A 24,669-nucleotide genomic window follows, 5' to 3' on the forward strand; every position below is an offset into this window, starting at 1 on the left:
GAAATACTACCGGAATTTGTTTAACTTTGTTTCACTATTAGTTTTTCATTTAAGTTAAATCTCCTCATCTTTCTATGGAATTCAATTACACTGAAATTGAGAATTGAGACTTGTGAGTGCTCTGATTAGGCATGACTAGTAAACAAATTATGCAAAACTGCTGTGTTAAGGAAAAGGGAGAAAAACTCCATCAATAGAGACAAATGTCCTAGATGATTTTAATACATTTCCCTAGATGATTCCTATTTTATTAGTATAGTTTAATTTGTATATGCATCTACTTATCACATTTTACTTGTGTCATGGTTGAAAAATGACAAATGTCCTATTATTTGGTTTGATAAATTTGGTTGTGTATTGGCTGAGACATAAGTTGTGAATTGGTTGTTTTTGTTGGAACCGTAGATGATGGAAATATCCAAGTTTTAGGGGAGGTTTTGTCAAAATTTTTCTAAACATTTTGGATAAAACTTAATGGAAAAAATTATAATCTTGTTTCTAATCTTTTGTTTCGGTTTTTCTTATCTACAGGAGTGCTGAAATGGTGACCACATGCTACATTGAGGGCTCAAGAATATTTTGATTCATAGAGAGACTAATCTATGTTAGAACTTTTAACTTTTGGTTGAACTTATGCAAGACATATAACTTGTAGAACTAATCAATGTACTCACTAATGTTATTTTGTTTTAGAACAATTTTAGCTAAATGAGGCATGTTTGAATTAAGTATGTTTATGCATATTATATGAATGTAGACTTGCTTATTAGAATAGTTAATATATTAGTTAATTTAAAAAATAATTTAGTAAATTATGCATGCAATTTGTATTAAAAAATTGTTACAAAATAATTAATTTGCTTTTGTAACTAAAGAAAAAAAAGTTACAAAATCAAGTTACATTTTGAAACAAAATTTTATGATACGAAAAAATAGATTGTTACCAAAAATACCTTGAAAATCAAAATTTGTTACCACTTTTGTAACGGCTTCTGGTTTTTTGTATCAGAAAAATTTGTTACAAAATACCACTTTGAATTGTAACAGTTCCATTTTTTGTTACAAAAACTTTTTGTAACGGGACATACTGCAACGGCCCCTTTTTTTGTTACAAAAACCTTTTGCTTCAAAATTTCAATTTTTTGTAACAATTTTTTTTGTTACAAATGTTACTTTTTCTTGTAGTGAGGAAAGCTTTCAGGCATTGAAGAAAAAGTTGACCACTGCACCTGTGTTGGTGTTACCTGAGCCGAACGAACCATTTGAGGTGTACTGTGATGCCTCACTAAAGGGTCTAGGATGCGTGCTGATGCAGCATCATAATGTGGTGGCGTATGCCTCACAACAGTTGAGACCTCATGAAGTTAGTTACACTACGCACGATTTGGAACTCGCCGCGGTCGTGTTTGCCTTGAAGGTGTGGAGGCATTATCTCTATGGGGTTAAGTTCCAAGTCTTCTCCGATCACAAGAGCTTGAAATATCTCTTTGATCAGAAAGAGCTTAATATGAGGCAAATGAGGTGGATGGAATTATTGAAGGACTACGACTTTGAGTTGAATTACCATCCGGAAAAGGCAAATGTAGTGGCGGATGCGTTAAGTCGGAAGTCGTTATATGCGGCTTGGATGATGCTTCAAGAGGAGAAGTTGCTCAAGGGATTCGAGAGTCTAAAAATTGGTGCTCGAGAAGTATCTGGAACCTTGTGTTTAAGCCGATTAGAAATCTCGAGTGATTTTAAGTCCGAGCTCCTAAAGGCTCATGAAAATGATGAAGCGTTATGGAAGGTGTTACCGGCTATCGAGCAAGGAAAACAGTGGAGAGTGTCGGAAGAAAAAGATGGGTTATGGAGATTCAAGGGTAAGATCATTGTGCCGGATGTTGGCACTTTGAGGGAAGATATCTTAAAGGAGGCACACAAAAGCGGATTCTCCATTCACTTGGGAAGTACTAAGATGTACCATGATTTAAAGGCGATGTTTTGGTGGCCAGGTATGAAGAATGATGTGGTGGAATATGTTTCAAAGTGCTTAACTTGCCAAAAGGTAAAGATTGAACATCAAAGACCTTCTGGGATGTTGCAACCTTTAGAGGTTCCGCAATGGAAGTGGGAAAGTATTGCAATGGACTTTGTGTCGGGATTGCCAAGGACTAGGACTGGTTTTGATGCTATCTGGGTGATTGTGGACCGACTGACGAAATCAGCTCACTTTTTACCCATTCGGATGACTTACACCCTTGAGGAATTAGCACAGTTGTACATAAAGGAGATTGTGAGACTTCATGGCGTACTGGCTACTATAATCTCTGATAGAGATCCTCGCTTCACTTTGAGGTTTTGGGGTGCATTTCAGAAAGCTTTCGGAACCCGACTAAGCTTGAGTACAGCTTACCATCCTCAAACAGATGGTCAATCCGAGAGGACGATCCAAACACTAGAGGATATGTTGAGATCTTGTGTTTTGGATCAACCGGCGAGTTGGGATCGGTATATGCCGTTAGTGGAGTTTGCATACAATAATAGTTACCATGCGAGCATCGGAATGGCTCCGTATGAGGCATTGTATGGGAGGAAATGTCAATCTCCACTATGTTGGTATGAAGCTAGAGAGAAAGGCTTGTTGGGGCCGAAAATGATAGCTGAGACCACTGAACAAGTCAAGAAAATTCGAGATAGGATGCTTACGGCGTAGAGTCGCTAGAAGAGTTACACCGATCAGAGGCGGAAGCCCTTGGAATTTGAAGAAGGAGATCATGTTTTCCTGAAGGTTACTCCAACCACAGGAGTAGGTAGGGCGATTAAAGCGAAGGAGTTGAATCCTCGATACATTGGTCCATTTCAGATCCTGGAGAGGATTGGACCGGTAGCGTATCAGATGGCTCTACCACCTCATCTTTCGAACCTGCACGATGTGTTTCACGTGTCACAGCTTCGGAAGTACACTCCTGATGCTAGCCATGTATTAGAACCTGAGTCGGTTCAGTTAAGAGAAGATTTGATGCTTCCAGTGACTCCAGTTAGAATTGACGATACTAGTATCAAACGGTTGCGTGGAAAAGAGGTTTCATTAGTCAAAGTGGCTTGGAATCGAGGCGGTGTTGAGGAACACACTTGGGAACTTGAGTCGGAGATGCGAACGGATTATCCGCACTTATTCTCAGGTAATTGAATTCGAATTTTGTAGGCAAAATTTCCAATTAGGTGGGTAGGATATAAGACCCGGTTAATTAATGGATAATTAACCCATAAATGAGAATTTATTCTAGAAAGCTAAAAATATTATTTTTATGGCTAAATGTGATAGAGGAGAGTGAGACGAGAATTTCGGTACCAATTTTATAACCGAACGGACCAAACTGGGCCAACGGACCCAAAGTGGGCCCTTGGCCCAACTAAACTAAACCAAAACCCTAGTTTTCAGTACTCTCTCTCCTCACAACACACAAACACACGCTGAAATTGATTTGGAGGGGGGAAGAACACTCTCTCAAGTTCTCTCCCTTGGTTGATCTTCAAACCACCATAACTTTTGATCTAGAGCTCTGATCGCTGCACCGTTTGTGGCCACGCGTTCACCGCGGAGAGCCTACAAAACCCATACAATCAATCTTAAGGTAAGCTACGTTTTGCTCTTCGAAATTCCAGCCCTTGTTCTCGAGTTTCATGGATGAAATGTTGAGATTTTGGGCTCTTTGATGTTATAGGACCCAACTCGCTTGAAGGAGAAGGTTAATCTTGTCTCCTTGGACCTTGGGTGTGGTAAGATTCTCAACCCTAGTGTAATTTATTGTTCTATGATGTTGGGTATTGAGATGTTGTGTATGGGTATGATGATTGTGGCTTAGGTTGTGTATATGTGAATATTGGAGCTTGATTGGTGATTTTGGAAAGTTTGGGAAAGGGTTTTGTGTGATAAACTCTATTCTTGGAGGTGTTGAGACCTTGAGAGCTTGAGGAAAAGTGATTTGGAAGTGCTCCGGTTGAGCTTGGGAAATCGGCTAAGGTATGGTCTCGGTTTCTCGTATCTAATATGTAATGTGGTTGGAAATACTTAGGCTAGAGGCCCTAAGATAGGCATTGAATGGTTGATGTTGTTAAATGGTTGAGGTATATGATGTGATCATATATGTGATTATGAATATTGATGCCTTGATTGTGTGATATATGATAAAATGCATGTTGTGATATATGCTTGATGAATGATTGAGGTTGAATTGATGGGTGGTACCATGTTGATGGTGAGTATGATGATGATTATGTATAATGATGGTTGATTGGAAATGGAATTATTGGAAATTGGGATGAGGAAGGATGTATGACATGATATTGTGTTTGTCCTTTAGTCATTTGATTGAGAAGTGTTAAAATGGTTGGATGTGGTTTTGGGAACCTTGGTAAAGTGTCAATGTGTGAGTTGAGGATGACTTGATGTTGATTTTGGTACATTTTGATTGATTTCAAAGAAAAGGGATGAAATTGGCATGTTTTGATTGATTTTGAAAAGAGTTGAAAGTGGCTTGTTTTGAAAATGGCACTTTATGATTTTGTATAAAACATGGTTTTTGGGCATATTTTAACGGGACATAACTTGGACTACGGATCTCTGATTTGTGCCAAATTTGTTTAGAAATGAAATTGAATCCGGGATGTCCATGCCATTCGAAGAACGAGTGAAAAACAAATTAAAATGAGAAAGTTATGTCCGTCAGAAGATTGGGGGTTGAATCTATAAATTATGCAGCTTTTAACTTAGAAAATTTTTTAGCAGAATGACCCTCCGCGCGTAGACGCACTTGGCGCGTACGCGCCGTTCTTCAAGAAAGCACCATCCACGCATGCGCGTGGTGTGCGCGGGCGCGTCGATGCGCTGCACCAAATGCCCAGCTATTTTTCCGAGAGTTGTGCCAGTTTTGTGCCTGGGGCGCAAGAGCACCCACGCGTACGCGTGGTTGACGCTCGCGCGTCGTTTGGCTATTTTTCAACCCGCGCGTCCGCGCGTATGACGCTTGCACATCGATGAGATTTTGTGGCCATCCACGCGTGCGCGTGGAGTGCGCGTACGCGTGGCCCTGTTTTCATCCCAAAGTTGATTTTTGAGTTTTAAAAGCCGAATTTCATACTTCTAAGCCTCCGATCTCACCACTTATGTCTTAAATCATTATGATATGCCTAGCAATGAGGCAAGGGGCTAGTAAATGTGATAACTTGCGAGTGAAGCAAGGGAAAATTTAATGATCAATGAGGATCAAAGATGATTATGTGAGATGCGGAGGATGGCGGTGGAAGTGCTTGTTGTGCCATGGGTCGAAGGGCCGTAATTGTTAATGAATTGGCTGGTTATGGATTTAACCGTGAGCCGGATGGCTAGATTATTGCTGTGTTAAGACGGAGCCATGATTATGGCTAAGTATAAATGCATATATGTTGTTGAATGAATTGTGAATGTTCGCACTTCCACCATCGGAGATGAGGGTTTCCTTGGGAGGAAGCAGTGGCTAGCCACCACGTGCTCCAGGTGGAGACTCGAAGCTCTTTTGACCCTATGTCGTAAGTGTGGCCGGGCACTGTGAAAGGCCCGGATGAGCTCACCTCCGTGAATATTCACCAGTGAAGGTGATGGATATGGATCATGAGTATGATCACGATTATGTTGAGTATAACTCGAGTTGGGGATGCGCGACAGAGGGACAGTCCAATGGTTAGCTACCAGGACTTGTCGGGTTGGCTCTATAACCGACAGATGATATCATCAGCCACTAGGGACAGACATTCATCATATGCATACTATATGAATTGTTTGAGATTGCCTATTTGACTGCATATTACTTGCTAATTGTCTAAATGCCTTATCTGTTCCTATTTGTAAATCTCTTGTCTGATATAGCTGTGTTTGCTATATTATACTCCTGCTGGTGGTTGGGAGGTCTGAAGGAATTGGAAAGGAAAGTATTAGTTAGACTGAAGGATCTTTAGTCAGTTGCCACTTACGGTTTAGTTTGTTTATAAGCTTTGATATTATCTGGAGGAAGTTCTAGGATTTGCCTTCGGCTTTCCTCTATTATTATGTATTATATATGTGGAAGATGTTACCATGCTGGGGACCTCTGGTTCTCACCCATGCGGATTTTGTGGTTTTCAGATGCAGGACGTGAGGTTTCTCGCTGAGGCATGCTGGAGACTTCTGGATTAGCGAAGATCCTTTGTTCTCGGGACTCTGTTTTGGTTTATATATCTTGCTTAGATACTTTTATCTCCACTAAATAATACAAACTGTGATGACTCCTCTTATAGGAGATTTTTGGAGAATAGGGTTCTGTATTTGTGTCCCTTTGGGTTTCCTTTGGGGTTTCCTTATTTTATTATATGTATATATATATTGCTATGCTCGGACCGGTTATCTTCACATCCGGATTTGAGTTTTGATATTTCCGTTTTTGACACTCTTTTGTATATATATAATATCGCGTTAACTTATCCTTTGCTCGTTGCGTTATCGATCGGAGTGTTGCGCTTTCGAGTTGCGATTTTTGTTTACCCCTTTTTCTACAAAGGCTCCTAGTTATAATCCTTATTCACACTACTATACGTACTAGATTTTTGTTTTAGAGGTCATAATACCTTGACATCTCTGGATTATGACTTAAGCATAAGACTCTGTATGGTAGGGTGTTACACTCTGTCTCTCAGTATCAGTCTTTTCGTCTCTGTCTCTCTACCAAACGCTACCTTAACAATTCAAATGCTTAAAGATGAGGTAATGCAGTTCTTTAATTTGGTGTTTCTATTCTTTTTATTTTTACTTGTGCTTTTTTGGAGACAAATAAAGAAGCATAACATTGGTGCACCAAGCTAATAATCCATTTTGCATTTGTAGTAGTATATAGAAGTCGTCGGCAAAGGAGCTTTCCTAACTGTGTATCCATTGCTTTTGCTTCCTTAATGTATGTGTTTCTTTTAGTAGTAGTAATCCACACCTTTTTGCTTCCATTGATGACTAATGCTTTGATGTGCGTCCATGCTTTGTTGCCTCTCTATTGTTTTAACATCTTTGATTTGGTTCTTTCAGGTGCAAGCTTTGTTTGATGATGCTGGAAAGCGTATTGATTTAGCCACACCCTTTATACCGTACAAGTTTGTTAATTATTAGGAAAAATGAAGACATGATGTGTTGCTAGATTTTTGCTCATATTCATTTAGAAATTATTCAAACTCATTATGTCATGCCATATATGTTGGCTTGACATTTTCCTGGGTTTTTGAGTGCTAAATTCATGATTTTCAATTGAGAAGTTACATTTTATTTATTAACTGCTCTAGAAAATAATAAACAAATAGATTTGAGTTTTGAAATGATATAATTTTAATTTCTATGACATATAGAGAAGAAAGAATAATGTTTGAAAGAATAAATCTTTGTATATTTCATTTTGACAAATTAGATCCAACACTAAAAGGATAAATGTGATGGAATTCAAAGGTCCCAAGAACAAAGCTCATCCATTCCTATTCACCTGCTTCTATGAATTTGGTAACATTTAAAATTTATATGTATTTAGCTTATAATAAACTAAGGGGTGTGTTCAGTGTCCCTTATCATTTCATCTGTAGCTTTGGTCTATAGAAGTTTAGCATTGTGAGTTATCGTATCTTTTGTCTTATTACCATATTTTTGGTAATTTTTTGGATGGTTTATGAGCGGAACAACTAAAAAGTAGTAAAAGAAACTACAGAACACATATTACTAGCAATAGGAACAATATTTAAATGATTTATTGTGGTATAGCATTTGGTTAGTCTTAGCCATTTCTTACTTTTAATCACTTTTGATGTCATTACTTAATCAAATCGGAAAGCTCTTGGTTTCTCCTTAATGAACTATGACACTTATGATTGATGTGAAAAAAATTTCATATCTGCATAATTTTCTATATCTATTGGAGATGTTACAGGAATGAAAATTATCTAACACTTTTGGTGGTACATGGGCAGAACATCTAGAGAGGAGTAAAAACTTTTGCATCATCATTTTAACATTTTTGCTCTAGAATATATTTGCTACTAAAATCATAATTTCTTACATGATTGTAGCCATAATTTTTCTTACATAATTTCTTAAATTCAAAGAAAATATACAGAAATAGTGATCAATAGTGAATTGCTTTATCTAATGGCAGTTTCTTTATAGATACTAGAAATGGATGATGTAATAGTGGTGCATACTGGAGGTTGCCATAGGAAGAGCTATTTTATATAGTATATATATCTAGTGATAGTTGTTTATATAGCGTGTATAAATTTTCAAACTGAACCCACTAGAACTTGATTTCATAAAAATACTTATATTCTTTAGCTAATTGAAATGGCACAAGGTAACAATAATTTCTTTTAATGTGGATTAGAAAATTGAATTTTAACAATTATATATAAGCTTACCAATACAATGATAAATAAACACTTCAGGTTTATTCCAATGCACCGGATGGGAATGAACCATTGGCTTTGGACATGGGAAGCACGGGAAAGGGTCAGGTATGGATTAATGGAGAGAGCATAAGAAGATACTGGATGGCTTATGGAAATGGTGGGTGCAATTCTTACAAATATCTTGAGATGATTCCACTTTGCTGTAAAGTGCCAACCCATGGGAAGCAAAAGGTGCTTTTTCATTATTATTATTTTATCTCCAATACTCTTTAACTTTTGATATTCTTACATTATTCTTTTTATTTATTTAGTAAGTTTTTTGTTTTTGTTTTGTCCTTTCCAACTTCTCTCCAAAAAGATTGATATAAGCATTACTTTTCTGTTTGAGAATGTACAAAACAATGAAGCAGTATCTTTTATGTTGCTCTTAACACCTTTCTTTATTAGTGTGCTGTTAGCTTCCATAAGTATCTAGATTTTGTTGTTGCATTACGTTGTTTGTCTATATCAATGAAGAGTAACTGAGGAATAATTATGTTAATTATTTCTTTTTCTTCCACTATTTTCTTTTCTTTGATTTGTCACACTGGCTTTTGTAAATTTGATTTTTGTTGAAACTGAGAACAGTTGTATTAGTTTTCATTCCTAGGTGGATGAAGATGTTGTTGCATTGTGTTATTTGTTTGACAATGAATTATGAGTAATTAATGAATTATGGTTTTCTTTGGAACTACAATACTTTCCAAAGACTGAGAAGTATTCTCCTTTGTCTACTGTAGGTGATGATTTGGAGAGTTGACAGAAGGAACGGGTTGCGGTAGCAAATTCATGCCAGATTGACTGCAGCCACAGCAAGGGTCAAGGACTTAGAATGTTTCATTTATTGTTGATATTTGTCTTATTAACTATTATCAATACTTAAAGTATGTGTTGAGATACATAAGTGCTCAAATTCAATTTGGAACACTTATGTGGCATTAAAAAAACATTTGTATATGTCTTTTTAACATTATTTGTATTTGTTGTTTGAAAAGATGTAATATTTGGAGCAAATGGTGATGGAATTGGTAAAATGAAATAAAAATGGATCAGAGATTGAGACATGAATTTCATGTTCAATTGCCAATGATCCTTGAATCAAGGGTTAAGGATGCACTTGGATTTAAAGATATATCAAAGTTTAAAATTAAAATATTTCTGTCTGTCATTTTTTATCATAAACAAATATCTAATCTATTGTTGTTTGTAAGACCAATTTCTTATTGCTTTTTATTTTTTTTCCAACATTTTTTATCATAAAATTAAAATATTTTTGTCTTTGTCTTTGTTGCAAACTGCTACATCTTGATGTAAATGGATTTTTGAGTTTTTTGTTGAGATCATGTGTGAGTATGATACTGTGATCTTTCTCTATTGTTGATCTTTGGCCAATACTTAATTTAGATTTGTTTTTAGATTGTGCTCTCTCTTTTTTTCTTATTTATTTGTTTTGTTTTCACTTTCAAAATTATCCCAGATAAAAAGTCAAACTATTTTGTGTAAGTTTCTGCAATTAAAAAGTTTCACTGCTACAAATTTATTTGTTCTATTTTCATTCTCACCTTTTTATGTTAGTACATCATCTAAACCTATGTTAAAAAGTGATAATTTATTAGCTAATATTCCTATGAGAAGTGCTAGGTAGTCAAAATATAATGCATAATATAGATATAGTACAGAATAAATACCAATTTCATGATAAGCGAGTGGAGTACACCTGCTTATCAATAACATACTTATCACTCTACCTTCTTCTCCATGCCTGGAGCAATTAATTTTATTCCCAAAATTAATTTCAATTTCCTCTCAATCAAATCCCTAAAAATCTCTCATCTACATTTATATCAATTAAAATGCAATTTCTATCCATTGAATTAACATCCGAAAACACTCCGAAAAGCCACCCAAGTGAAAGATCAAGATTTTTCTTCCCATTTCATTCGAGCCATAACCCCAGAACCGAGAAAAACAAAAAGACGCAGAGAGGAGAAAACCCAGTAGGTTCGTCGTCGGAGCATCGCATAGCCTTATCTCTGACTCCTATAGGTATGTTATCTAGTTTCATGTTTCAATTAATTGGCATTTTGGGGATCCATTATCTGTTGTTGTATGTGGCTGGAGTCGATGTTAACGATGAAAGTTTTGGTCTTTATCTCACGTTGATAGGAAAAAGGGAAAAAGGAAAAGCTTGAAAAAGATGGCATTTTGGGGGTGGAGATGAAGGAAAGTCATCAAAAGAGGGTTTTTTTTTTTCATTTTCATAAGTAGCCATGATTTTTCTTGGTGTGTTACGGTTCCCCTGATTTCTGATCTGTTCAACGGTGGTTTGAATTGCTATTTTGTGTGCTTGGTGTTGTGCTTTCTTTCAAGTAGTTAATAATGTGACAAACTTGAAGCAGTCATTTCGTTCAAGTTACCTCCATATTTCGAAGGTCACCACTGTAAAAGCTGAGCATCGCATAGCCTTATCTCTGACTCCTATAGGTATGTTATATAGTTTCATGTTTCGATTAATTGGCATATTGGGGCCCCATTATCAGTTGTTGTATGCTGCTGGAATCGATATTAATTATGAAAGTTTTGGTCTTTATCTCACATTGATGGGTTTGGGAAAAGGAAAAACTTGCAAAGATTTTATTTTGGGGTGGAGATGAAGGGAAGGCATCAAAAATGGGTTTTTTTTTTTTTTTTAATTTTGATAAGCATCCATGATTTTTCTGCGATGTTACGGTTCCACTAATTTTTTATCTGTTCAACCGTGGATTGATTTGCTATTTTGCGTGCTTGGTGTTGTGCTTTCTTTCAAGTTATTAACTGTGTGACAAATGTAAATAGCCATTTCTTGCCTCCATACTTCGAAGGTCTCCACTGAAAAAGTCGCGATTGTGTCTCTAGATGATAAAGTTGAGACGAAGGAGTAGAGAAAGAGCGAAATCGCTTTCATTCTAGCTGCTTCAGTACCTTTCATTTTTTTGTTCTCTTTCTCAATTCTACTATGAGACAGAAAAAAAATATGAATAAAGTATTTTTTCATGTGTGTCACTAAGATTATGTATTTTTTAATAGTTGACTGATTATGGTAGTTAACTATAGTGGGAGTACATTAGGAGTACTTAAGGTTAGTGGCAAATTATTTTTTTTTTAGATTTTTGTTTTTATTCATGTAAAGAAAAAAAATCCTGCTAGATACGGATGCAATAAAGATGTTATGCCTTGATATTTTTTTAGTGTGAATTGCTTTATCTTTATGAAAGGTTGCGTTGGAATTTTGCATTGAATTTTTTTAGTGTGAATTGCTTTATCTTTATTGGTGTTTGATAAGAACTGAACATAAAGACATATATGAATATTTTAAATAATGGTATATAGTTAAACAAATTAATTCACTCAATTTTGGAGAGTTACTTTAGTGAAATGATTATGAGAATGATGGATACATAGTAAATAATCATGATTTTTGTATTGAACCAACCTAATTAGTATGGTTATCACAACAATCACGGTAGAAATAGAGAATCAGATATGAGGGAGGATCATAATTTCATATGCAATCTTTTGATGTCATACTTTTTGTTCAAAGTTATTTGCAAGCAAAGTTGTTAGATTAGGTGGATATCGAATTTAAAATTTTATAGAGATTAACAAGAACTCTCAAAAAATTAGACATGTAAATGGTATTTTGAGGGGCCATTGTGATAGTATAATGATAGAGCAAGATATGTTTCAATCATAGATGTTATACTAAGCAAAGTTGTTAGCGTATCTATGCTATTGATAAACATGTTGGTATGTTATGATTAATTAAAGTGGGTTATTTGAGTATATATAGCAATTGTTTGTAAACAGGTGTTCAAAAAACAATAAGTAGGCATGGCTCGTACCAGGAGCAAAAAAGAGACACATAAAAATAACACTCCCGAAAGAAGACCGCAAAAAAAAACTGATGGACCAAAAAAGGTACGTTGAATGGTTAGCGGTGAATTAACTATAAACTCAGGATATTGTGTTTTAATAGTAAATATTAAAACTGACATTCTCCTTCGTTGTCACTTTGTATTGATTATGAATGTTTGTGTAGAAAACACTGGTATCTAGGTGCTCGCCATGTTGCGTGGCTTCAGTTATGAAGCAATTAGGTTCAGACGCGGGCAGAGAGAAAATAATGGAGGTGCAGAACATGGGATTTGGCTGGCTGTAATATGTGTCTGAATGGGCTGTCAACCAAGATACGATGGTGGCATTAGCATCTTCATATAGTCGGGAAGAGAATTCTTTGATCGTCGGAACAAGAAAAATCCCCATATCGGTTCAATCTATTGCGCGGTGTTTCGGACTACCGAACCATGGTAAGAAATCCTCCAAATAAAATAGGAATAAAAGGAAAAAAATTATCCACAATAATCTTGTTGAGTATATGTTTTCGGTAAAATTAGCCATTAAAGATTTGGACTGCATCGACTCATTTTATATTTGGCAGGGAATAGTTTCAAAATTCCAGAAACACCAGCAGAGCACCAACTTGTTAATGGCTTCACATGAAAGACACAAGCAGATCTGAAAAGGAATGTTATCACATGCTCGATGCAGTCCGATGCCGATAGAATCAACTTCTGGAGACAGTTCTTCATGTTGATAGCGAAGTGTTTGTTCTTTCCCTCGCCGAAGGCCACCATTTCAGACATACATATACGGGCTGCCATTGATGTATCTAACCCAAGGAAGATATATTGGGCGAGGTACATTTATGATTTTCAAATTGAGGGAGTTCTGAGGTTTCAGGATGTGGGAAAGAAGACAATGGATGGATGTATGTTCGCATTACTGGTGAGCTGTATATCCCTAACCTTTGATTTGTTGTTTGTTATTCTATAGTATACCTTGTTTATAGCAATTACTATAACTTTCAGATTATATATCTCCATGCTAACAAGAATGGAGATTTAGGAAGATATAATGAGAGAGAACCGTGGATTAGAGACTGGTCGCTTGCTAATCTGAAGAAGATGGATGAAGAGGAAAGTACATCTCACTCGGTGAGGCATATGATAGATATATAATCTTTTAATAGTGATAACTGTAAAAGATATATTAATCGGATCACTTCTCTTAAGCTCTGATGAAAATAAAACTTATACTTTGTCCACTGTAGGAGCTTCTAAATTTAATTGGGAAGATGTCTGGGTTACGGAAAAAGCACAACCATGTATCAAAGAGAGGTTGCATTAGGAAAAAAAAAAAGTCTAATAGAAAGACTCGTAAAGAAGCTCCCACGGTAGATGAAAATGAGACCGACATACCGGCTGGTCATGCATCACCTACTAAATCTGATGAACATCCTTCCAAAAAAGGCAATTCAATAATTTTTCAGTTTTGTTATAAAATTTTATTGCTCTAACTTGCGTTTTTTTAATAGTATTCTAGTATAAATATTTTTCAGATTTTGCATCTTTTTAATCGTATATAAAGTTTTACCATGTATTGAGTAATTAATTATTTATCTAATTTTAGAAGTGTGATATTGATGCTGTAACTTGTAAATCTATCTTTAAAAAACTGTTGGAGCTACTTATCTTGAGCATGTAATAGACTTGACATATGTAAATACATCTTTTTGTGTTTTAGCATTCACTTCATAACATAATAACTTTGAAAACTATGTGTCATCTTCCTTATGTGCATAGCTAAATACCCTTTACTAAGCTGCTTTGGTTTTAATGTGCAACATGGATGACAGTTTGATGAGCGTTATTCCAATTAAATAAAGATCTAAGAAATGTCAATACTCCTTACTTTAAATAGTATTTCGAATAGCTAATTTTTGTCTTATTAGTTTGGATGTTATGTATCCCTGACACATGATGTTATCCGTGTGGCCTTATGGATGTTAACTGATTGGAATTACGGATGTTATTGTCCATTCTATACTATACTCGGCACGAAGCAGCCTTGGATAAAATTTTGAATTAAACTCATTTATATATTTGGGTGTACTAGATTTACTTGATCGGGTTATATTTGTGCTAGGTGACCTTTTTTATTATTAATTATAGTTGTTCATCCTCAAATTTATTTAAACAGAAATTGTAGCCAAGATTCACAAAACAAATGCATTGAGGGGATAAAGTGTGTACGAACAAGACATGTATGAAAACGCCCACAGGGGAGAAGACATTGGCTGACACGCCAATGGTAAATGCAGCAGATGATAATGTTAATGAAGGGCCTTCCGAGGAAAGGCAAGTTACTGATTTTTCAGTTATAGTATGAATTTTTAATGCTCTAATTTGCCTCATTTTAATAGTACACTAGTATAAATTTTTTTTTGTTTGGACATCTGTGTTGACATAATTAATCATTACATTTGTTTGTATATAAAATTCTACCATCTATCAAGTAATTTTAATATACGTTACCTACGTATAATATTGTGCTTAGTTGAGGAGGATGGCAACGCTAAGAGTTGTAACTTGTGGTTTTATCTTGAATAGGAATTTGAATAGCTAATATTTATCATTTAAATTCGGATGTTATGCATGCCTCATACCCGATGTTATCTGTGTGGCATTATGGTTGATAAATGGTTGGCACTGCGGATGTTACTATCCATTTTTTACTGTATTCTGCACAAAGAAGCTTTGGGTAAACTTTCGAATTAACATCATTTACACATTTAAGCGTACTATATTTACTTGATCTGATCAAATTTTTATCAGGTGTCTTTTGTTATTATCACATATAGCTGTTCAACTTATAATTTATTTAAACAGAAACTATAGTCAAGAGTCCAAAAACAGGTCCATTAGGGGGAATACTGTGAGTATGAAGAAGACATCTGCTGAAACGCCCACAGGGGATGAGACAATGCCTGACACACCTGTTGAAAACGGAACAGATGATAATATTAATGAAGGACCTTTAAAGAAAAAGGCAAGTTAGATGAATTTAACAATAATACGAAGTATTGATAATTATAGTAGGTGCATGATTTTTTATCTCTGACTCTTTACTGCTTTTGAGGTGGAATGTTTAATCAATAATAGAAGTTATCCATCTAATCTTATGCTGGTTACACAACTTACTTTATTTTACTTCGCGCTCAATTAAGAGCACTTAATTTTTAAGAGCACTCAGTTAAGAGCACTTAAATGTTAATGAATGTGCAGGGAATCCGGAGAACTTGCAATGGTAGTGTATGTTGCGCCAGAGGACCCATCTCAAGTTGACTTTCCAATCCCGTCATTCTCGCTTGGCATCACTCAGATGCACATACCGGACTCAACGTCAGGATCTCCGGTAACAACTGAAGGAAATGCAACTCTGGAACTTGAAGCACCAGAAAACATAAGAAAAACAAAAGTTGTGGTGGATACACTAATGCCATCTGGGGGTGCTGCAAGGCCTACAGGTGATGACATGAACAGGATATACAAGTAGGTGATAGATCGTAGGGGTGCAAAGAATGCCACGCTCGCGTGGATTCGCAATGGTGATGATGTTCAGCTGCAGCGAGCGGACCTTCAATCACTGAGATGGCGTAGAAGAGTAAGCGATACGGTAAGACCAAACAAAAAAAATATAATCAATTGCTGAGTATGTGTTCTGCATTAAAGAGCTATGAAATGCAATGCGTTTATTCTATTCAGATGGTTGATTACTGTTGTGCTATATTCAACGCTTCGAGCAACGCAAGGTTCTGCACGGATTTTTACTGTATTCCGCCGAGACTAATGGTTATTGCAATCTGTCCTTACCCACTTAATATTAATTAATACCTATAATTGCCTCGGTGAAGGATACTCTAAATTATTTCATTAGGTGTTTAACTAATACAAAATGGGTTTGCAGGCCCTAATATTGACTGATGACAATATTGAACGATGTGCCGGCACGAACACTGGTTTTGTCCCTGTTCTTAGCAGCTTCATGGGCCGCGGGCAGCACTGGTTCGATGCGGGGAAGGTGAAACAAGTTAAATATGTAAGTAATTCACGTACTTACCTATCCACACACAAAATCTATTTTTTATTACAAGAATGCGAAGAAAAAATAATTGTATGCTAACATGCTTTATTCAATGATGAAGTGGTTTGTTCCAGTGTGTCGAGATGATCACTAGTGGCTATATGTACTCCACCGGTAGACTAATAACCGATGGATATTAGACTCCATGCACAATGGCCCACACTCCGAGTGCCGAGAGAAAATAGATAAATATATAGTAAGTGAGAATAGATTTGATGATGCATATTTTTTCGGGTGTTAGGTGTTACCTTCCATGTACTTTTTTTTTATATTTTCCACCCTAATTTTTTCTATCTGGCTTGTCGAATGGCTTTCTTCTCCAAGAGTTGGCAGCAACTGTAGACCCGAATGTAGTATTCACAACTGAGGGCTATGAGTGTTTCTATGAAACAAGGCTCCAAAAACAATCAAATGGGTAAGTCTAGAGATGAAAATGAAAAAGGGTTAAAAAAATCAACCCACACAAAAATTTTTTAATATGTTGGCATGACTTTTTGTTGTTTGTGATGCATAGGTGGGACTGTGGTGTATGTGTCATTAAATGGATGGAAATGTGGGATCCAAAGAGCTTGGCAGAAGATGATTTGAATATGCCTATTTGGACGACGGTTAGTGAAATCCAAAACATATGCTGATGCTTATTTGCGTATTTAATAATTGATAAATAACTCTTTTTTGATGAATTCTACTTATAATGGCTGGATTTATATTTGCTTCTTCAAAGTATTTTATACCAAACACAAATACATCTGTTTGTCACCACAGGCCCAGCTGCAACAAATTTGGAAAGAAATTGTAACTGACATACCAATTTGCAAAGACAACATCTCCAGGAGTGAGGTAGAGGGTGTACTCAATGTGCCATGTCACCATGTGGAGGATAGGGGAAAGAAGAAAAATATTGAAGACCCTTGGACGAATCTAAGGACAAGATCACTGGTTCGAAGGGCGGAACGGGCTAAGAAAGCTAAACGGAACTTTAAGCCATAAATCCCTTTTAGAGTTGGTCTGTGTGTGTTTTATGTTAATTTGATTTTAGAAATTAATGGATGTTATCATGGAATACAGATGGATGTTATTGGATTTAAACCAAAACCGGGTGCATCTTTTTTAAAGGGTTACCTATACTGGACAGCAGGATAAATATATCTACAAACAATTAATTAGGACTAGAGTTACTGTGTGTATTTACGGTTAATATGGTTGCAAGATTTATTGGATTTTATCATGAAATACTTGCGAATGTTTTTGGATTTGGGCTGAAAAAAAAAACACAAGAATTCAATATCACAGTAAATAATTATGTATGAAAAAAATTGTTTTTAAATTCTTAGTTTATTTTTTTATATGTGTTTGGCTTGTTTTTGCTCAGATAGAGAACACATTGATTGAAGTTTGACCTTTCTTTCATATATCCAATAAAAAAATTTTAATTGAACTATGAAATTATCCATACTTAACAGCCAGCTAAAAATATCTATGTCCAAGCAATAAATGCTCGATCGTCGTTGTTATTCTAATAAATTAGAGGATTTTATTGGATGTAAACAAAATACATGCCTAGATATGACTTTTTGATGTCTAATTTTTTAAATAATAAAATAAAGACCTTATTGTGTACGAATACTTTTACAATTCAAGTTTAAACTTCATGTAATGCACCAAATTATCATAATGATCAAATTATCAACTGAACATTTATTCTTTTAGATATTAGTAAGAAATAATAACAGTAAAAAGAGTAAAGGAATAAAAAATGGTATATTAGTTGCCCAAGTATGTTATTATATTTTGTTTAATAATGGTATATGAAGTTGTAGTAAGGTAAAATAAAGTTGAGTATATTAAAATATATAAAACAAACCCAATAGACCACCAAATCATTATACAGGAAAATAACGTTGAAGCATGGGCAAAGTACAAAGTACGTAGTTGCTAAACTCTAATGCTTATGATATGTAGTGCTGTTAAACTTTGAATCCTCCAAAAATACTTCCTGTGACAAAAAATTTAAAAACAAAACAAAGAGGAAACAATAAATAAATGGACATGACATTAATGCTATAGAAAATACACTAGGTACACATACACAATTGTTCGGCGTTATGGAATGAATTCAATAGTGATATGAAGGAACCAGAATGTATAGCCAAATTGTCTGTAATTTCTGAACAAGCCCATTGCGTATCTTTGTAGGAAGATGCCACATTGGTAGGAGATGGTTGTGCATTAGCATTAGGTCCCTTAACACAAATCATATTGAAAAATAACATCATAACTTATCATCCATTCAACACACTTAAAATAAACAAATGACGTGAAAAAAGGGTAGATCTCATGTGTACTTTGTTGTGATTGTGAGTGTTTTTGTGTTTGCGTGCCCTCTTTTTAATAGATTTTTCTAGATCTGTCCCAAGTCTGGTGGACATTGGACAACCTCGCGTAGGAACACGACGTGGGCCCTGTAGCTCATCCATGCCAACGGAACACTCATCACGCGTATGTGACTTAATTGCACTTGGTACATGTACAGCTTGATGCTCGGATTCCTTGTGTTCTTTGAGCTTGTGCCGAGCACTGTCCATGACATCATGCAATATAGCAGCAACCTCGGAGTAGCTACGAAATCCTGAGCGACGTTGTAAAAATCAGAACACAATTCCCTAAAAATGGTCATGCTTTCATCAGAACGGTCCATGTCAATGCTACTCCTGATGTATGTGTGTTTCCAACTAACATTCTTACTCCATCGGGATAGAATGTATTGTAAGGATACTACTGTTACACGAAAATATAAAAGAACAGCAAGACTGTGGCAGCACAGAATACCATTCGATTGGAACATAAATCAATCACATTGAACTTCTGATGACTGCGAGCAATACACGACTTGGTATCTGCTATACACTAACATGTCAAACACCATATTTTGTTGGTCAACTTCACAAACTATACTTGTGCCATGACGGTTGATTGAGGAGATGTCACAATCGGTCTTTTTTAAAAATTGATCCTGAACGTCTCGAAACATGGAGTTTGTATATTCTCTCTGGAACTGCTTCTCTATTGGTGAGCTGGAAACACAAGAGATAATCCCCCTTAAATCAGCAGCGTCACACTCAAGCTCATTTTGCTCCTTATCTATAACACATTTTTGGTATTGGCGAACAAATTGCAACAAAGAGCTCTTACTGTTTAAGTACTTATCGAAAACTGAATGCATGCTCTCGCTACACTGTGTGCTCCTCATGCCAGCCCAGAATTCGTCCTTGAAAAATACTGGCACCCACATGTGTCGGTCAGCAAACATATCTGCCAATGAATAGGGAAAACACAAAATGCAAAAAAATAGCGTACGTTAACCCTTAAGTGCAACATCCATATTGACTATAAAATAACATATATAAAGAAGCCACACAGAGGCAGTAATAAACCGGAAGATTATACTACCATTTAGCCACCTAGAGTTGTGGAGGTCATACTCTTTAATAAAATTGTACCAATCTCTCTCAAATGAGTCCTTAGATTTGGATTCAAAGACAATCCTCTTCATGCACGTGTTGAGCTGATCGAAACGACGGTAACCTACCAGCTTGTTTGATATCTTATTTAGGATATGCTATATGCACCATCTATGGCGTGTGTGTGGTAATGGGGTCTCTAACGCAGAACGCATCTGCAGGGATTGATCTGTTATAACACATATGGGGCCTTACCCATGCACTTCAACCAAGTACAAAAAAGCCATTGGAATGTACGAGTGTCCTCATTCCGCAATAATGCGCACCCAAGAAGCGTAGATATCCCATGGTGGTTGACACCTACGAAAGACCCAAACGGCATGTCGTACCTAAACAATGGAAATATAAAAACATGTAACATAGGTGTAAACTCCAAATGCCTTAGCTGAAAAAAAAATCTAATTAAGTCGAACAAAAAAATAATAATTTGGTACCTATTAGTCTTGTAAGTAGTGTCAAACGTCACAACATCACCAAAATATTCCCATGCAGCTCTACATCGAGCATCGGCCCAAAACACATTTCTAATGCTATGGTTTTCGTCCACATCTATTTCAAAGAAAAAGTTTGGATTGAGCTCCTTCATCAGTGAGAAGTGCTTAAGTAACTCTTTTGGATCCGTCTCATCCCCGGAAATGCGTAAGTGACGACTAATGTAATTTCTAACATCCTTCTCCGTAAAGGTGAAGTTGGCAGGGCCACTGGCGGCATTGAATAGTGTCTGGTATGTCTTACTCGGTCTAATACCAACTTGGTCGTTTTGCTGTATCAGGTCCTTCACATGCATACTTAGCTGATGGTTTGCTGAAAACATTCCAGATAGCTTCAGATTAAGCGGGTGTGAGTGGGATACCTCTACTCGAGAAATTCTCCACTGTTCTGTCATCTTATCTAATGCCAAATAGCAACGGACTTTGCAGTTTGTTGAGGCCACCGTTTTCCTTCTCTTGGGTGCCTTTACACGGGATGTGCGGTATCCATCTATGTTACAATGCAAAGCCTGATTAATAACCACTCTCTGACCGTTTCTAGTCTCCCAACCAGTGGTTCTTATTTTGACGACAAAACCAGTCCTAGCCGCATATCGGTAATAATATGTACGCGCATCTTCTAATGTGCCAAAGCACATTCCCTCCTCGAGCTATAGCTCCTCATCACCAATGGCTTGATTTATGACCTGGAAAAAAAAAAGAAAAAATAAATAAATGAAATTCTACCTAATAGTTAACTATACAAAAGTGGCTAATTTCACTATCGAGTATAACAAATAAAATACACTACTGTAATTTTAGGTGCTAATTTCGTTTTATTATGTATGTTAACGTGGATGTTAACTTCGTATAATTATGGATGTTATTCATATGAACTTATTGATTGCATAAAACATGAACTTTACAGGAATGTTATGCATATAACTAAAGTGTCAAAATTGACAGTTCACTAAATAGTTCAATATAATTATAATTGAGGATACAATTAGTACCATACTCGATACAGTGAATATTGTATGACTGTTCTGGTTCTTGAAATAATAATAACAATAGAAATAATACTTCATATATAGACATAAAAACATAATATGTCTATTTTGATTTTTTTTTTGTCTAATAAAAATTTGTCGATAAATAAAATAAAATGTTCCAATCTTTTAAAAAGATAATATAAAAATTTTATAGTTTTTTTTATGGATTAATGAGCTCGTTAATATAAAATAACTTTTATATATTTATTTATTTTGAATTTTCTAAAAAAATTACTGTTATTAAGGAAATTAAAATAAAAAAATCCATAACTTGATAACTAATTAATTATAAGAAGAAGGAATTAAAAGCATGTTTAATTATATCAAAAATAACATAGGTATTTATTTAAATAAATATTATTTCTTTCGTCCACATTTGCACAAAAAAAAATACAGCATAGACCAAAAGGCCATAATCGACAGGATTTTAGAATAATAAATTATAGTGCCTAGTCTTTCTTTCCTGTTGTCTTATTTGTTTCTTTTTTCTATTTAATCAAAAAAAAATTAGTGAGAAAAATAAAAAAATTTAAATACTAATTACCAAAAAAATTAAATACTCAAACAAAAAATACTTCTTATTTTAGAGATCAATATGATAAAAATATTTTTAAAAATTAAAAAATATAACAAAAATAAAAAAATTATTTTTCTTTACATAAATAACTAAAGTGCATATAACTAAAGTGCTAAAAAATAATGATTAAGAATATTATGCATATAACTAAAGTGCTAAAAAATACACAAAAAATAATCCGGATTATTACCATATCTCATCAGAACTAGTGTAGTTTTTCATATTCTCAGAAATTGATTGACTGATAACAATCTCGTCGGGTGAATCCGTCTGTTGTTCAAATTCTTCAGCACCTTCTGCCATAGGTACTGTATTAAGGTTGAAATCAATTGCCATACAAATTACAATGATAAAGACGATTTCTTGTAAAATTTCTTGGCTTATACACTATTATGCTTACAATGGTGTTATTCTTATGATTTTTGAATGAAGATGATTGAATTAACATAAGGTATATATTAGGGTAGGTTACATGTTTTATATCTCTAATAATTGATGATAAATACCATAACGGACAAAGAATCAATTACAATTATTTAATGTAATTGATATCATAATTACCGTTCTTAATTATAACTATTATTAATTTTTATTGTATTTTTTAATATAAAAAACAAATTATAAAAAAGAATATTAAGTATTAATTACAAAAATACCTAATAAAAAGGGATATGATTTCATAATTAATATCATTAATAAATAGATTTGATAAGAATATGATAAGTGAAATGCTAATAGACTGGGATAAAAAATAACACTATTATTAAGTGATATAAATGAAATAAATTATGAAAAATTTTAGCTAATTACGACAAAAAAGTTTTGGTTACCAAACTTTTTCCTATTCCTATATGCTTTGTGTTAGTCACAATTGGTTCATTCCTTTTTCTAATATTTTCTTCATCTTCGTGAATTGTTTAAATATTTTTGGGTAGGCACCCTCCTCCCGTCAGACTTCCTTCTCTCCTCCATTCTATGACCCACCATCTCAGCATTCTCCTCTACCTCCACGGCTCCCCTCTTCAACCCAATAATTGGATTAAGCTCTCCGAACGATGTTTTTCGAGCTAAGTGCTTTAGTTTCAGCTTCTTATTTCTACTCATCAGAATTTTTGAGTTTTTCCCAACTTGGAATGAACCCGAATTCTCAAGTTCTCCCTCGATTCTCTGAGCTGAGTTCTCTTTCATCATTCTGATATCTTCGATATCTTCACTTTGCCTCGCCACTGTTGTGTTGAATTGAGAGATTTGTAGTATTCCTGGACTTCTATTTTCATCCGAATCCCCTTTATCTTCGTTCCTGTTTCTATTTGAAACAGAGTTTTTCTCAAAACTTTTAATGAGACTAACTGGTGTTGGTCGTCTTGCTACCTGTGCCAAACCATATTCCTATCTTCTTTTATTTGGGTGCTGATTCTCCTTCATCTCTTCTATTTTCCACCCGACAAAGCTCGCATTTAGATTTGCCCTCCATCTTGCCTCCAAGTTTTAATCTTCATGTGTGCCTTCCATGATTATGCTGCAGTTTTTGGAATCATGACCTATGAATCCACAAAAACAGCAATATAATCCTAAACGTTCATACTTCAAAAGCACCTCCGCAACACTTTCACCTGGGCATGCTATTTTGATTGTTTGCTTCAGCTGTTTTGTCACGTCCATGTTCACTCTCACCTTCATCAATCGATCAATTTATCAAATTTATCATACTAACAAACTAAACATTTGATATATATTATAATAACATACTAAACATTTGATATAATAGTTAAAATTTATCAAATTTTATATAGATAAATTTTTTTGGGCAAGTTACTTAAATAAATAAATTGGAGAAGAAATTTACCTGAATGTGCAAAACGGTTTCTTGTTACCTGCATGTGCAAAATGGCATTTTTATGTAAACCGTGGCAACCCACCACGGTTTCTAATCGTACATAAACCGTGGAGACCCATAGCGGATTAGGGTTTAGGAAAATTGAACGTAAACCGTGGTAGGTCACCACGGTTTACTAACGAAAATTTGCATGCATAAACCGTGGAGGGTCACCACGGTTTATGAAGGAATGCATTTGCACGTAAAACCCTGTGGGTCACCACGGTTTACGTTGACAGGAAGTCTATATATATGTTGGTGAATGAAGCTCCATAAGAGATCATTTTCACAATGGCTAGTGAGGAAGAGAGTTTTCTTGCCTTAGTGCATTGCTCTGGGAAAATAAAAAAAAGCAAAAGCAAAGGTGTGAAGTTTACCGACAGAGAACCACTAAGTGTTTTCATCAGGTCGTCGATGACTTTGTCAGATCTGAAGAACAGCATCTTGGAGAAGCTTGGCGTGTTGGGTAGCAAGTGGGTGAAGAAACTATTCTACAAGATTCCCATGGCGGTTGTATCGACCGGTGTTCAGTATGAAACCTTTGCGGTTAAGGCTGATGAAGATATTAGGGTTCTGTTCTACTGTGTACGGAGTTTTCCGGAGATCAGAATCCATGAGTTGTTCGCGAAGTTGGAGGTTGGTGTCGATAGTTCTGGGGCATCCGCGCCAGTTCCCTGCCCAGCTGCCG

The 24,669-nt window shown here is 35.4% G+C and overlaps 1 protein-coding gene across 1 annotated transcript; it reads right to left on the reverse strand.

Moving 5' to 3' along the window:
* Positions 1 to 19,333: 19,333 nt before the first annotated feature.
* On the reverse strand, positions 19,334 to 21,135 carry LOC107647455 (protein FAR1-RELATED SEQUENCE 5-like). The gene is made up of 3 exons (XM_016351528.1): positions 20,441 to 21,135; positions 20,244 to 20,335; positions 19,334 to 19,797 (listed from the first exon to the last, which is right to left on the reverse strand). The coding sequence occupies exons 1-3, from the start codon at positions 21,133 to 21,135 to the stop codon at positions 19,334 to 19,336; spliced, it is 1,251 nt and encodes a 416-aa protein (XP_016207014.1).
* Between the last annotated feature and the right edge of the window lie 3,534 nt (positions 21,136 to 24,669).

The sequence above is a fragment of the Arachis ipaensis genome, chromosome B6, assembly GCF_059453495.1.
Source record: "Arachis ipaensis isolate K30076 ecotype BB chromosome B6, ASM5945349v1, whole genome shotgun sequence".
NCBI lineage: Eukaryota > Viridiplantae > Streptophyta > Magnoliopsida > Fabales > Fabaceae > Arachis > Arachis ipaensis.